The 14,821-nt window shown below is 42.8% G+C and overlaps 1 protein-coding gene across 1 annotated transcript in view; it reads left to right on the top strand.

Annotated features, from left to right (window-relative positions):
- The window catches only part of EFCAB5 (EF-hand calcium binding domain 5), a 133,828-nt gene that overhangs the window by 115,021 nt on the left and 3,986 nt on the right, over positions 1-14,821 (top strand). Inside the window, exons 20-22 of the mRNA XM_032279329.1 lie at positions 2,607-2,860; positions 4,347-4,633; positions 5,327-5,423. Coding sequence (XP_032135220.1) covers positions 2,607-2,860; positions 4,347-4,633; positions 5,327-5,423 — 638 coding nt within the window. The remainder of the gene's footprint in view (positions 1-2,606; positions 2,861-4,346; positions 4,634-5,326; positions 5,424-14,821) is intronic.

Raw genomic sequence — 14,821 nt, 5'->3', positions numbered from 1 at the left:
TTCCACAATGGTTAAACTATTTACATTCTCACCAACAGTGTAAAAGCATTCCTATTTTTCCACACTCTCACCAGCATCTGTTGTTTCTTGACTTAAAATCACCATTCTGACTGGCATGAGATGATTTCTCATTGTAGTTTTGATTTACATCTCTCTCTCTCTCTCTCTTTTTTTTTTTTTTTTTTGAGATGGAGTCTTGCTCTGTCACCCAGGCTGGAGTGTAGTGGCATGATCTCAGCTCACTATAACCTCTGCCTCCTGGGTTCAAGCGATTCTCCTGCCTCAGCCTCCCGAATAGCTGGGGCTGGCATTACAGGTATGCATCACCCCACCTGGCTAACTTTTGTATATTTGGTAGAGATGGGGTTCACCATGTTGGGTCAGGCTGGTCTCAAACCAGTGACCTTGTGATCCACCTGCCTCAGCCTCCCAAAGTGCTGGGATTACAGGCGTGAGCCACTGTGCTCTGCCTTGATTTGCATTTCTCTAATGATCACACTGAATTTTATTCTGATGGGCTTTTAAAGAAAAATTTCTGCAGAATGTTGTCTGCATGGGACATACTGGCTCTTTTTTCCCCCAAGTCCTTTTTTTTGAGAGATGGGGACTCACTGTGTCACCCAGGCTGGAGTGCAGTGCTGTGATCATAGCTCACAGCAGTCTCAAACTCCCAGACTCAAGCTAACCTCCTGCCTCAGCTTCCCAAATAGCCAGGACACAGGCAGATGCTAAGCCCAGCTAATTTAATTTTTTTTTTTTTTTTTTAGGGACAGGGTCTCTTTATGGTGCCCAGCCTTCCCCAAGTCCTTTTTAAAATTGCATGTATTAAAGCATGAAAGTGTTTTATTTTCCATGAATTTCCTGGTAAATATGGAATTCAACAAAAACCCACCATAATTATAAAGAATACATTCACATCACTCATCAGAGCTCATTTTTTAATGTTAGCAGGTCTGTAAATGTGTATTTTTTATTTAAAGCAGACATGCAGGGGCAGAGTTGGAGAGAAGGCAGAGCATGTTGTATTTAATAAGTAGTTAATTCTAAATTACTTAGAATGACTCTTGCCTGTCAAATGCAAGGAACACTACTGAACTGTGTACAAATGTAAAACGTCTTAACTGAGAACACACCTATTGCAAAAGGGAATGACTCCTTTTTGGGGGGTGAATTTCGTTGAGAAGGCAGTAACCCAGTAATCTCAGACTAGTAGGCTAATTCAACATTTAATTACATATGTTAATTAAATTTTAGTTTGGCCTCATACCAGAATGTTCATTCAATCTCAAGCTTTTTTCCACATAGTTATTCCTTGTGCTAGTCAAGAATTTTATAGAAATCCTTGTAATACTCATAGCCCTGGATTCTTGTGTGTAACTTACAGCAGATGTCTTTAGAGGAAGTCAGTTGACCATCGGCCTCTATTGTTGTGCCTGGAAAGCTTAGTATGATGCATTATTACTATGGCAATCATCAAGACACAACACAAAGTGGTGGATCAGCAGCAGCAAGGGGCGGGGATGGCAGAAGAAGGACATAATCTTAACTGTGGCTGTGGGATTGATATTACAAACTATAAATGTGTTTTTGAGGCTATGCAAAGTACCAATTTTTTACAAATACCTTAAAGAAATAGCATATCAAAATTAATGTAGATGGGGAAAGGGAAAAGAAAGAAAAAGAGGTGTGTCTGTGCCTCACCAAGAGAAAGAAGCAGCCACTACATTTCCATGAAAATCTCAAGTCTCTCACTGAGGCAGATGCTATAGATGCTCTACCCAGATCCCCAAAATGCTTTTTACCAGCTGCTGTAGGCACTGCTGCAAGTAATGGCTCACACCATAACTTTCTCTGGAGGAGTGCCCTTGAGCGATTAGAGCCCTTCACCTAAGAGCTGTGTAAACACTCCCCCAACCCAAACTGCCCACACACACCCAGAGCAGCTTACAGCCAATGACTCACTAGTGCTAGGATACAAAAGACCCCTCCCTTTGCCTCAAGGTGGGACAGATTCTTTGGTACACTTGACCTTCCAGAGCTCCCCTTGGAATGAGGCGGAGGCTAGACTTCATGTGAAATTACATTCTTACTTAGCTTCTCTCCCTTCTGTATCCTGCTTCCCTCAGGCCCTCTCACAGATTTCTCCAGCGAACACTTGCTCAATAAATCACCTGCATAAGCATCCCTGTCTCAGGCTCTGCTTCTAGGGAACCCGACCTAACACACTCATCATTTCTGCTGGCATTCAACCAAAGCATAATGGACAATAAGTAAACAAAAAAAAAATGAACATCTTCAGATAAGTAAAAACAACGAAGCAGAGTATCATGATGGAGGGTGGCTTGGGCGCTGCTTGCTACTTGAGATTGGGTGGTCAGGAAAGGCTTCTCTGCTGAGAGGGATGTTTAAGCAGAGACGTGAGTGAGCAGACTGACAGGCACATGAAATCAAGGGCTAGAATTCTTTTCAGGCAGATAAAACAGTAAGAAGGGCTGGGGTGGTGGAAGTGAGGTAGGCACAAAAGGGAGTAATTCAATATGTTTGGGTGGAACTATGTGAACAGGCAGATATTTAACATCCTTGTGCTTATTTGGTTCTGGTTTCAGAGATTTCCTCTTCAAATGTACAGACAGTTCAGAAGTCGTAGTGGCCTCCGCCTGTGGAGAAACCCACATAGTAGTTCCACTTCGTGAAAGAACAGGAGAGGCTCTGGGAGTCCTCGATTTTAACATTGGCCGAAATAAGATGTTGTTGTATCAAGAATATAAAGATCTGCAGAAAATGACAAAAGTGGTTCAAATGGCTTGCTATGAAATACTTGGCGAGTTCTCTGGAGAGATAGAGAAAAAATATATCTTAGGTATTTTTCATGTGGCATCAGTCTAAATTCACAGGTTTAATAAATAGGTTTTGGGGAAATCACAGGCAGTGCGATGAAATATGCATTTTCTAAAATGAATTATTACAATATACAGATCTTTCCATGTAAAAGGAATTCCCTTATGCAGTCTTGTGCTGATGAGTAACATCTACAAATTCAAGGAAAGAGCCTGGAATCACATTCTCTTGGTTAGAACCATGTAGTTTTAGAACTGGAAGGGCTCATAAAGGCAAGCTAGAACTAGCAATTATTAAATGCCTCCATTGTGTGTCTCAGATATTATTTTATTTAATCCTTACCATAACCCTATGAGGTTAATAGTGATACCCCATGGCCGGGCGCGGTGGCTCACGCCTATAATCCCAGCACTTTGGGAGGCCGAGGCGGGTGGATCACAAGGTCAAGAGATTGAGACCATCCTGGTCAACAAGGTGAAACCTCGTCTCTACTAAAAATACAAAAATAAGCTGGGCATGATGGTGCGTGCCTGTAGTCTCAGCTACTCGGGAGGCTAAGGCAGGAGAATTGCTTGAACCCAGGAGGCGGAGGTTGCGGTGAGCCAAGATCGTGCCATTGCACTCCAGTCTGGGCAACAACAGTGAAACTCCGTCCCAAAAAAAAAGTGATACCCCATTTACAGGTGAGGAAAGTAAGCAACTTGCCCCACATCACACAGCCAAGAAATGGTGAGGGCTGGATTTGAACCCAGGTTTAGGTGCTCTTCCCACTATGTTACACACAACTGAACAGAACATCTTGTTTTACAGATAAAGATGCTAAAGCCTGTAAAAGTAAAGTGGACTATCTAAGGTCCAATAGCAAGCTGGTGGCAGAGCCAAGACTAGACTCCAGTTTTTGTGATTCCACATCCACTAGGCTACTTTCAGTGCAATGCCAGCTTGGAGAGGGAGGGAAGAAGAAGGCATGGAAACCTTTGGCTTCCTATGATGAAGTGAATAGAATTAGAAGAGTAACACTCTGTGGGATGAAGCCAAAAGATTTGAAACTGTGTCACAGAGTGGGATAAGAAGAAAGGAGAAAATTCATTCTCCTGAGTGTTCACTATGTGTAACGCCTGCAACTAAGCACTTTTACACATTTCATCTTATCTAATTCTCACAGCTAACCAAGGAAGTAGGGATTAAACCCATTCTCATTTTCTGAATATCTGAAAAAGGATATTCAGAGAGACAATAGACTAATAAGAGGGCCAGCATGTGTTCAAACCAGGGTCTAACTCTAGAACCCAAGTGTTTGCCTTTTCTCAAAGCCTCTTCCTATGAGCTTCACCAGCAGTAATTTTATTTCTTTCTTTTGATTTCATGGCTAGAGAAGCTAAGATTGTTTAAAACCAAAGGATATTGTCTTCTTTTCTTGAAAAAAAAGTTTAATATGTTCAGAATCCAATGAAAAAAGTAATGCATGTGACTGAACAGCAATGTGAGCTGTCATTTTGCTATTCCAGAGATTGAAAATGTCGGGGAAGTCCAGCGGGCAGGAATTCTCTTCTTCCGAATCATGCTGCTCGAGCTACAGGAAAGCATCCAGCTACTCAATCCCATGGAATTTGTGTCACTGTTGCTCTATGGCATTACTCCTCTAGCAAACCCAAATTCTCCTCAAGACAGCAAGTCCGCGGAGTTGGAAGCCAACATGGAACTAGTGTATGATGTCCTGAAGGCGGTTATCTTGTTCTTTCATCCAGAGTTGGAATTTTCAAGTGACCTTGGAAGTTGGGATAAGTGTAAATTTGTAAGATTTTCTTTAAGCACCTTTTAAATTGAAGAATCGCCTACACAAATTTAGCTGTACAAATTATAATTGCATAAATCATAAGAATATAAATGCAAGAATTTTCACAAAGTGGAACACATTCATGTAACCAGACCTGGATCAAGAAATAGAACATCTGTGGAATCCCAAAAGCTCTCCTTTGTACCCTTCCTCATCAACCCTTCACGCTACCCACCCAAAGAGTAACCATCATCTCTTTTTTTTTTTGGTTTATTTGTTTGAGATGGAGTTTTGCTCTTGTTGCCCAAGCTGGAGTGCAATGGTGCGATCTCGGCTCACTGCAATCTCTGCCTCCTGGGTTCAAGCGATTCTCCTGCCTCAGCCTCCCGAGTAGCTGGGATTACAGGCGTGTGCCACCATGCCGGGCTAATTTTTTGTATTTTTAGTTGAAACAGGGTTACACCATGTTGGCCAGGCTGGTCTCCAAACTCCTGATCTCAGGTGATCCACCCACCTCGGCCTCCCAAAGTGCTGGGATTACAGGCATGTGAGCCACGGCGCCCAGCCACGGGTAACCATCATTTTGACTTCAAACATCATCGGTTGGTTTTGCCTATTTTAAAATCTATATAAGTGGAATTATGTAAGCTGTCGAACTGTATTTCTGCTTGCTGGTGATCCCATAACTTTTCTTTTGTTCTTTGTTCACAGTATGTTAACAGATATTTAGTCGGCAATATTTGTGCCTTTGATCCAACTGCCAAGCATGTGGAAGTTAATGTACAGCTTATCAATGAATGTATCAGAGGTAAATTTCCACTTAATTACAGCCTAAATCTATACCAACAGCAACAAAACACAGTTGTGATTAACAGATTTTTATTAGGATAAAGGAAGGAGCTCATAAATTCAGTTTTTAGGAGAAAATAGTTGTAATTCTTCTAGGAGGGACGCTATAATCTATTGCATATTCTCCGAAGTCACTGGCTGTGCCATACACGAGAATTCAAAAGCACATCTATCACTCATTGACTACACGTGCACTATTTATTTTTTAAAATGCAAATAGGGCTACAATGAGAATAGAAATGTTAAGCAAAAAGCCTATCTTTAAGCTTCAATAAATAACCAAGGAAAATAAAAGACTTTTTCAAGGAGGAGAATCACCAAGAACGGAGAGCAGTGAGGCACTCGTGTTGGAGAAGGTGATTAGCTCTTTGACCACAGGGAATAGGCCACATATGAGAGTAAATACACAGAGGCCCAAGGTCCTCCGCTGACCCATATTCTCCCACCAGAGGCCTCAGGCTATGACGAGGTATTCATTTAAATTCTGTTTCTTCTTTGTTACTTATGCAAAATAATTATAATTGGGAAAATGGCTCTGTAGAAATTGTTCACTAAACCTATCCCTTTCCTCCTCTTCCCGGTCTCCTACTATCTGTGGAGGCTCCAGACCAAGGCGGAAGGGTTTCTGGATTTACAGGGAACTGTCCTACCTGATTCCTGAGCAGCCTTGACCAACGCTCCCCATCACTTTCTGCTTTCCAACAGTGCCCTCTGGTGGAATAAATACTAACTGCAGTTAACGGAGCAGGATTCAGCCAGAAAAACAGCCCCCAGTCACCACCGCCGAGCCCTTAGTGTTACCAGTCTTCGCAGCAATCAAGAAAGTTCGTAGGTCACCCAGATACCAACCCTCTCTCCTTCAGATGGAGTTATATCAGGAAATTCTAAGCTTCCTGCGTAGGGGAAGGGAGAGCAATTCTTTGGGGTGCCTTTCTGCTTGCCAGAAGGAGAGGGGTCTTCTGCCAGGGCAATCTGCTGCTTGGAGTTTACCTGGTCCAGCAGCTTTAAGTAAGGGCACTTCTCCACGAATCTACCCAGAAAGAAAAGTCACTAATGCTATCTGTAGATTCAGCCGGTGACAGGCAGAGACTGCTAGACCATATAGCTTAGCTCCTAACACACCAAGCCTTCCAAACTACTGATGTTACTGAAAGGGTAGAATTAGGTCTGGTAATGCACCCATACTTTCTTAGGGCTTCTGCTGCCAGTATTCTCACTCCCACTTCATCTTAGTTCAAGAAAAGGGTATTTTTGGCCAGGCACAATGGCTCACACCTGTAATCCCGACACTTTGGGAGGCCAAGGTGGGCAGATTGCTTGAGCCCAGAAGTTGGAGACTGGCACGGACAACATGGCAAAATCTTGTCTCTACAAAAAAAATACAAAAACTGGCCGGGCGCGGTGGCTCACGCCTGTAATCCCAGCACTTTGAGAGGCCAAGGCGGGTGGATCACGACTCAGGAGTTTGAGACCAGCCTGGCCAATGTGGTGAAACCTTGACTCTACTAAAAGCACAAAAATCAGCTGGGCATGCTGGTACGCGCCTGTAGTCCCAGTTGCTCCTAAGGCTGAGACAGGAGAATCGCTTAACCCGAGAGGCGGAGGTTGCAGTGAGCCGAGATTGTGTCACTGCACTCCAGCAGTGAGGGACAGAGTAAGACTGTCTCAAAAAAACAAAAACAAAAACAGAAACTAACTGGGCGTAGTGATGCATATCTGTAATCCCAGCTACTCAGAGGCTGAGGTGGGAGATCACTTGAGCCGGGGAGGTTGAGGCTGCTGTGAAATGTGATCATGCCACTGCACTCCAGCCTGGGCAACAGAATGAAACCCTGTCTCAAAAACAGGAACAAAGAAAAGGAGGTTTTATTATTATTGTTATTATTATACGGATGGAACTCTAGGCAGTTGTGTCCTGCCTTTTGATTGAGTTACTATGAAGAAACATTGGGTAGCTTTGTTGAGCAGGCCTGAACTCCCAAGTCTATGCCATTGCAGGTGAGTGCTGCTGATGTACTCCCTGTGGAGGACCCTGTGACTCCAGTGAGCACTCGCAGACAGCTGTGTATGCAGTAGTACATCAATAGTCTGCTATTCTCTGTCACTTTGCCTAAGATACCCCTAGTAATTGGTCTCTTCTACTTGGAGATTCATGACTTGACCACCCTCTCAAGGACCTATTCTCCCCATTCCACTTTGGACCTCTGTTGCCAGCCTTACCTGGTGGTTCAGGGTGCCCCATATCTGTTCCATATCTCCCTCCCAGGAGTTTTAGACAGATGTTGCCTGCTTGGAAATGTTCTTAGACCCAGAAGCAAGAAGAGCTGTCCCTCATTGCAAGTGTAACCAGAATCACTTTTCTGTCTAGAACCTGTGTCTCTACCAGGTGACCATATCTCCTCCTCTAAATCCAAGTGATTAGAAGTCCACAGACATTGGTCTTAACAGGAGTGCCCCAGGCCCTCCACTTCTCCTACAGGGGTCCTAGAGCTCCAACTCTGCCAAAGCAGCCAGAGCCTCAATACTGTCACCATCTGTAAAGAAACCCACTAGCTTCCTCAATAAAATCACACCATGATCCTCTAAGGGTGAAAATGAAGGAAGGTGCCTTCCCATCAGCAGGGGAGGACTGCTGGACTCACAGTCCTGATTAACTTTTATCTTCTATCTTCAAAATTCACCTTCCCTGGGAGATCCTTCCCTAATTGCTACTGCCACCACCATGGTGGCTCTCATGAGTGCCATGCTCCCCCAACTCCATTACAGAAATGGGATATGACTCATTCTTTAACTCCCCACTGCCTAGCTAAGGACCTGACAGGAACCTTGGTGTAATGAGTTCACCAACCATCCAGAAATAGCAAGTAGGAATACAACACTGAATCTGCAACTCTGAGGATGTGCCTGTTTCTTTTAAATGGGTCAAGCCAAAATGGACAACCAGATGCCAAGAACATTGTTCTGTCTTATTCATGTAAACCTTCTATATGCTAACATTGGTTTGGATTCAATTAGAGTTCTCTGTTGTCTTTTTGGACTTAGTCATCTTGAATAGGATTTGTTGGCTCCTTCTTATAGGAAAAAACTTGCCATCTTAGCTAGACTTGGGTTTAACGGAGAGCTAAGAGTGTGCCATTTATGTACAAGTTGCTGACAGATTTTAGGCCGTGGAGGAGGAAATATCATTTCATCTTGAGAACAGATTTCCTTTGTCCTGGCAGGAGCCCCTTAAAAAGCCCTTTTAGTTACGAGCTACGATATCAGACAAGTACCCACACAATGCACAGGAGAAGGGTATAACACTCTGTTCTGGATAAAACTCTCAGGCCTGGATGCTAGACCTATTTCCCATGCATGCAAAATCCCTGCCTTTTGAGTTCCAAGTTATTCAGAGGAAAAAAGAAAATCAAACCAGCCATTCTCTTTATGTTTCTTATCACTTCTTGTGATTTAAATTTTGAAGTTTTCTAACAGTAATTATTAAGAGAAGCAACTAAACACAGTTTTACATGTATAGATAACATCACTGTTACTTTGATATCTGATTAAAGACTTTTAAAAATGAGCTTGATGAGAAGTGGAACATGGTGGCATGCACCTGTGGTCCCAGCTACTTGGGAAGCTGAGGCACAAGGATTTCTTGGGACCAGAAGCTCAAGGCTGTAGTGCACAGTGATGGTGCCTGTGAATAACACTGTACTGCAGCCTGGGCAACATAGTGGACATCGTCTCTAGAAAAAAAATCAGTTTAATAAGAACATTTTTCTAGTCGGGCATGGTGGCTCACGCCTGTAATCCCAGCACTTTGGGAGGCTGAGGTGGACGAATCACTTGAGGTCAGAAGTTCAAGACCAGCTGGCCAACACAGTGAAACCCTCTCTCTGCTAAAAATACACAGAAAAATTAGCCCAGCATTGTGATATATGCCTGTAATCCCAGCTACTCAGGAGGCTGAGGCAGGAGGATGGCTTGATTGAACCCGGGAGCCTGAGGTTGCAGTGAGCCGAGATTGCACCACTGCACTCCAGCCTGGGCAACAAAGCAAGATTTCATTTGAAAAAGAAAAAAAAAAAAACAAACATTTTTCTATTTAACTTGACACCTTTTTTTTTTTTTTTTTAAATTTTAGTGGATGTTAAAACTGTCTTTTATCCTGAAAGTTTTTTTGTTTTGTTTTTTTTTTGAGATGGACTCTTGCTCTGTCACCCAGGCTGGAGTGCAGTGGCCCAATCTCAGCTCACTGCAACCTCCACCTTCCCGGTTCAAGAGATTCTCCTGCCTCAGCCTCTTGAGTAGCTGGGATTACAGGCATGCACCACCACGCCTGGCTAATTTTGTATTTTTAGTAGAGACAGGGTTTCTCCATATTGGTCAGACTGGTCTCAAACTCCCGACCTCAGGTGATCCCCCTGCCTCGGCCTCCCAAAGTGCTAGGATTACAGGCGTGATCCACTGCACCCAGTCTTATGTTTTTTTTTTAATTCAAGTACTTGAAAAGGTCACACAGAACTAAAAGCCTAAAAAGAGTCACTAGCCCATATCTTCTTTCATTTTCTTCAGTTCGCCTTGCCAGAGGCAATCATTTTTGTTCTTTCACTGCTTCTTCTTGGCATTTGCACATCTATTTCTATTGTGCACATATTGCTATCTTTTGATTCATCAATTTTAAATCTAATCAATAAATTTCCTCTTGTTATAAATGAAGATTTAGCTCTGTTATACTACCATTCTCTTACCCCATCCTCTCAATGTAGTTATATTTATAATTTGGGGTTAAATAAAAAAGCAATCTTCTAGATTCAGTCTTCAAAATATTTTCTCTCCTAACTCTTTCCTAAACAGTTTCAACAAACCTTTCTGAACCCTTTGAGGATTCTGAGATATACAGAAGGTTGGTTCTAGGCTTTCTCCACTACCGATTTAGGATTCCACTTTTCTCCTGTCTGCTACCACTTCTTCATCTGCATTATACTTCTCAAATTTTGTTGTTTTTGTCTTTCACTCAACTAAAATTATCTCAGTGCTATCCATGTGCCAGGTCCTGTTCTAGGTTCCTAGGGTATAATAGTGAACAACATAGACTGAGACCCCTGCCCTCAAGAAGCTTACGTTCTAAAGGGGAGAGCAAAGAATAAGCAATAAACATAATAAATTATATACTATGGTAGAAAATAAGTGCTATGGTGCAAAAATGCAAAGTAGAGTAAGGCAGTGGATGCACAGGTGGGAGGCAGGGAGGAGGCACAGGCTGCAAATTTAAATAGAGTAGTCACGTAGACCTTATCAGGGAGGTGAGACTTAAGCAAAGACTTGAAGGAAGCAGAGGAATCAGCCATATGAATGACTGGAGGAGTATTCCAGGTGTTGCTTGATGATATCGTATCATAAGAAAATAAAAAAGAACAAAAAGAAAAAGATTATTCCAAACAGAAAAAACAGCCAATGTAAAGACCCTAAGGCAGGAACAACCAGTTGTTCAAATAGCAACAAAGGGGTCAGTGTGTCAGTAGCAGGGTCACAGAATAGGAGGTAAGTAAGGAGATGTTCAGGAGGTAATGGAGGACTGAATCAATTAGGGTATTGAAGACCATCATAACGTCTTGACTTTTATAGCTTATGGCGAACCTCCTGCCTTGTCCTCCAAAGTGCTGGGATTACAGGCATGAGCCACAATGCCCAGTGAAGTACAGCCTTGCAAGGTTTTAAGCAGAGGAATGATATGACCCATATTTTAAAAGGTTCGCCCTGCTACCGTCATGAGAAGGCACTTTGGAGGTCAAGAAGAGATGCAGAGAGACCAACTAGAGGAGCTATTGCAGGAATCCAGATGAGAGATGAGGATGGGACCAGTGGAAATGGTGAAAAGTGGTCATATTATATATATTTGAAAGGCAAAACCAAAATATATCCTGACAGTTTGAGGGTGGAATGAGAAAGAAACACAGGAGCCAAGGTTGACTCCATGGTTTGGAAGGATGGAGTTACCATCAGCTGAGATGGAGAACACTGTAGGTGGAGCAGGCATTGGTTGAGAGGGAGATGAAGTTTCAGATTTTGACATGCTGAGTTTGAGAAATCTATTAGATACTGAAGTAGAGATGTGAATATGTAGGTGGGTAAATAAATGTGGAGTTTTGGAGAAAGGTCTAAGCTGGAGATATAAATTTGAGATTCCTTTTTTCTTTTTTTTTTTTTTTTTTGAGACGGAGTTTCACTCATGTTACCCAGGCTGGAGTGCAATGGCGCGATCTCGGCTCACCGCAACCTCCGCCTCCTGGGTTCAGGCAATTCTCCTGCCTCAGCCTCCTGAGTAGCTGGGATTACAGGCACGCGCCACCATGCCCAGCTAATTTTTTGTATTTTTAGTGGAGACGGGGTTTCACCATGTTGACCAGGATGGTCTCGATCTCTTGACCTCGTGATCCACCCGCCTCGGCCTCCCAAAGTGCTGGGATTACAGGCTTGAGCCACCGCGCCCGGCCTCTTTTTTTTTTTTAATATATTTTTTAATAATAGAGATGGGGTTTTACCATGTTGGCCAGGATGGTCTCGATCTCCTGACCTCGTGATCCACCCTCCTTGGCCTCCCAAAGTGCTGGAATTACAGGCGTGAGCCACCGCGACCAGCCATAAAATTGAGATTCACTGGTGAATAGATGATTGGAAAAGGGAGGAAAGTCTCCTGGGTGGGAAGACTGAGTAGACAATTTTGAATGTTTTGCCACAAAGGGGAGAAAAGCAATGGTGTGGTAACCGGAGGACGAAATGGGGTAAAGGTTTCGTTTCGTTTCCGAGATCGGAGAAGTAATAACAGGTTTGCTTTTGATGGGAAATCATGCAGAAAGCAACAAGTTGACAATGTTGAAGATAGAGAAGAATTCCTGAAGCAATGTCCTCAGACACGTGAGAGAGAATGGGCTGATGTTAGAGTAACCATACATCCTACATTTACCTTGGAACAGCCCAAGTCTTTGCTTGTTGTCCTGGTGACTTGCTCAGTGAGCGTCCTCTTTCTCTTTCAGGTGTACCAATTTGAACAGTGAATTATTTGCCTACCCTAGATCTACCACACCAAGGGAGGAATTGGCTTAAGACAGCAGGAGGACAGAGGACATGGGTGCATATTAGAGTTAGTGGGTGGGTGTGCTGGTGGGAGTCTAAGGAAGTTGCCTTCTGATTGCTTCAATCTTATAGGAAAGCTGAAAGCAGAGTTAGCCAGAGTGAGAATAGGAGAGGAAGTTGGGAGAGGAAGTTGTTGGAACTTTGAAGAGACAGGAGTAGGAATGAAATATTGGTGTTTCTTTTTTCCTGATCTTTCCATTGTTGTGTTTTATGTCTTCTTAATCAATTATAGAGGCAGGGTCTCTCTGTCACCCAGGGTGGAGTGCAGTGGTGCAATCATGGCTTACTGTAGCCTCGAACTCCGGGGTTTAGATGATTCTCCTGCCTCAACCTCCTGAGTAAGCTGGGATTACAGGCATGAGCCACCATGCCTGGCCCTTATATCTTTTTCTTTTCTTCTTTCTTTTCCTTTATATTAGTCTTAGTAGGAATTTCAGATGTAGCAATATTGAATGCATGTAATCATTTAGAAAAGCATTATCTGCTCAATTTTCATGTTTTAACTTGGTGATCTCCAAAGTTAAGTATAAGCACCCCAGAAGGTTTTAAAAAAACTATCTCTGGGGTCCAAGAAAAATATCAAAGATGACTCTATTGAGACATTCAAAGACAAAAAAAAGAAAGAAAAATACCAAAGGACTCTTTCTTTCTATTTCTCTCTCTCTCTCTCTCTCTTCTTTTGTTTTTGATAGGGTCTCATTCTCACCCAGGCTGAAGTACCGTGGCATGATCTTGGCTTACTGCAACCTCTCCATCTCAGGCTAGGGTGATTGATCATCCCTCCCCTCACCTGATCCTCCCTAGTAGCTGAGACTAGAGGCCCACACTACCACGCCTGGCTCATTTTTGTATTTTTTGTAGAGACAGGATTTCACCATGTTGCCCAAACTGGTCTTGAACTCCAGGACTCAAATGATCCACCTCCCTCAGCCTCCCAAGTGTTGGGATTAGAGGCATGAGCTACTGCACCCGGCCAAAGGACTTTTCTTTATAATGGTTTAAACTCATTATTAACTTCTAGTTTTTTGTTTAAAATGTTTTAAAATAGGTGAAACCTCATCTCTACTAAAAATACAAAAATTAGCTGGGCGTGTTGGCGCATACCTGTAGTCCCAATTACTCGGGAGGCTGAGGCAGGAGAATTGCTTGAACCTGGGAGGCTGAGGTTGCAATGAGGTGAGATCTCGCCACTGCACTCCAATCTGGCGACAGAGCGAAACTCCATTTTTAAAAAAAAGGGTTTTAAAATAAATAATTTATAAATAAATATACATATATTGGGGCCCATGCTCAATGTTTGTTACTGATAGAGGTACATGATCAAAAGAGTTTGAAGGCCACTACATTAAACTATAAATTTTGTGAAGATAATTTGTATTGATTTCAATATGCACATGATTTGATTTATAGCTACATTATTTAAAAAGTCACTACATGTGATATTGTACAGAAATTATGCTTGCAATGGGAATAAAACTAATATATCTGCAAGAACTCAGCATTCCTCCTGGAACAAACTTCCTTCCAAACTTTGATAACTCAAGAAAAATGTGTTTTTAACTCCCCGTATAACAGTGATATTTTTCCTGATAAATCTGGGAGGCAGTACTCTACAGTGCCTTTGGACCACATTAAAGTAACAATGACATATCAAGTGCCTGATTGCTATAGCAAATATAGTTCTCCTGCCTACAGAAAATTGATTGAAATGTGCATGCACGACCAGCACAGTGGCTCATGCCCATAATCCCAGCACTTTGGGAGACTGAGGGGAGTGGTTCGCCTGAGGTCAGGAGATCAAGACCAGCCCGACCAACATGGTGAAACCCCATCTCTACTAATAATACAAAAAAATTAGCAGATTGTGGTGGCAGGCGCCTGTAATCCCAACTACTCAAGAGGCTGAGGCAGGGGAATGGCTTGAACCCAGCAGAGTGAGTGAGGCGAGATTGTGCCATTGCACTCCAGCCTGGGTGACAAGAGTTAACTCCGTCTCCAAAAAAAAAAGAAAAGAAAAATTTCATCCCCACACCCTTCTAGTCCTGCAGGACCTTCACTTCATTGTGTGTGCAGCTGTCACGTTAAGGAATGACTTGGGGTATGTGAAGCAATAGAAATGAGAACTAAAACGAAGACAACTAATGAAGGAGAGGAATGTCAAAAAATGCAGCTGATCTTGGGTTAGTTGCTGAAAAGAGCAGTTACATTTTAGCTTTTGTACTTGAAGCTTACTTC

Source organism: Sapajus apella, unplaced genomic scaffold (genome assembly GCF_009761245.1).
Source record: "Sapajus apella isolate SASKATOON/1434 unplaced genomic scaffold, GSC_monkey_1.0 scaffold12, whole genome shotgun sequence".
Classification (NCBI taxonomy): Eukaryota; Metazoa; Chordata; class Mammalia; order Primates; family Cebidae; genus Sapajus; species Sapajus apella.
Note: the sequence above shows the minus strand (reverse complement) of the source record. Positions and strands in the feature narration are given on the sequence as shown.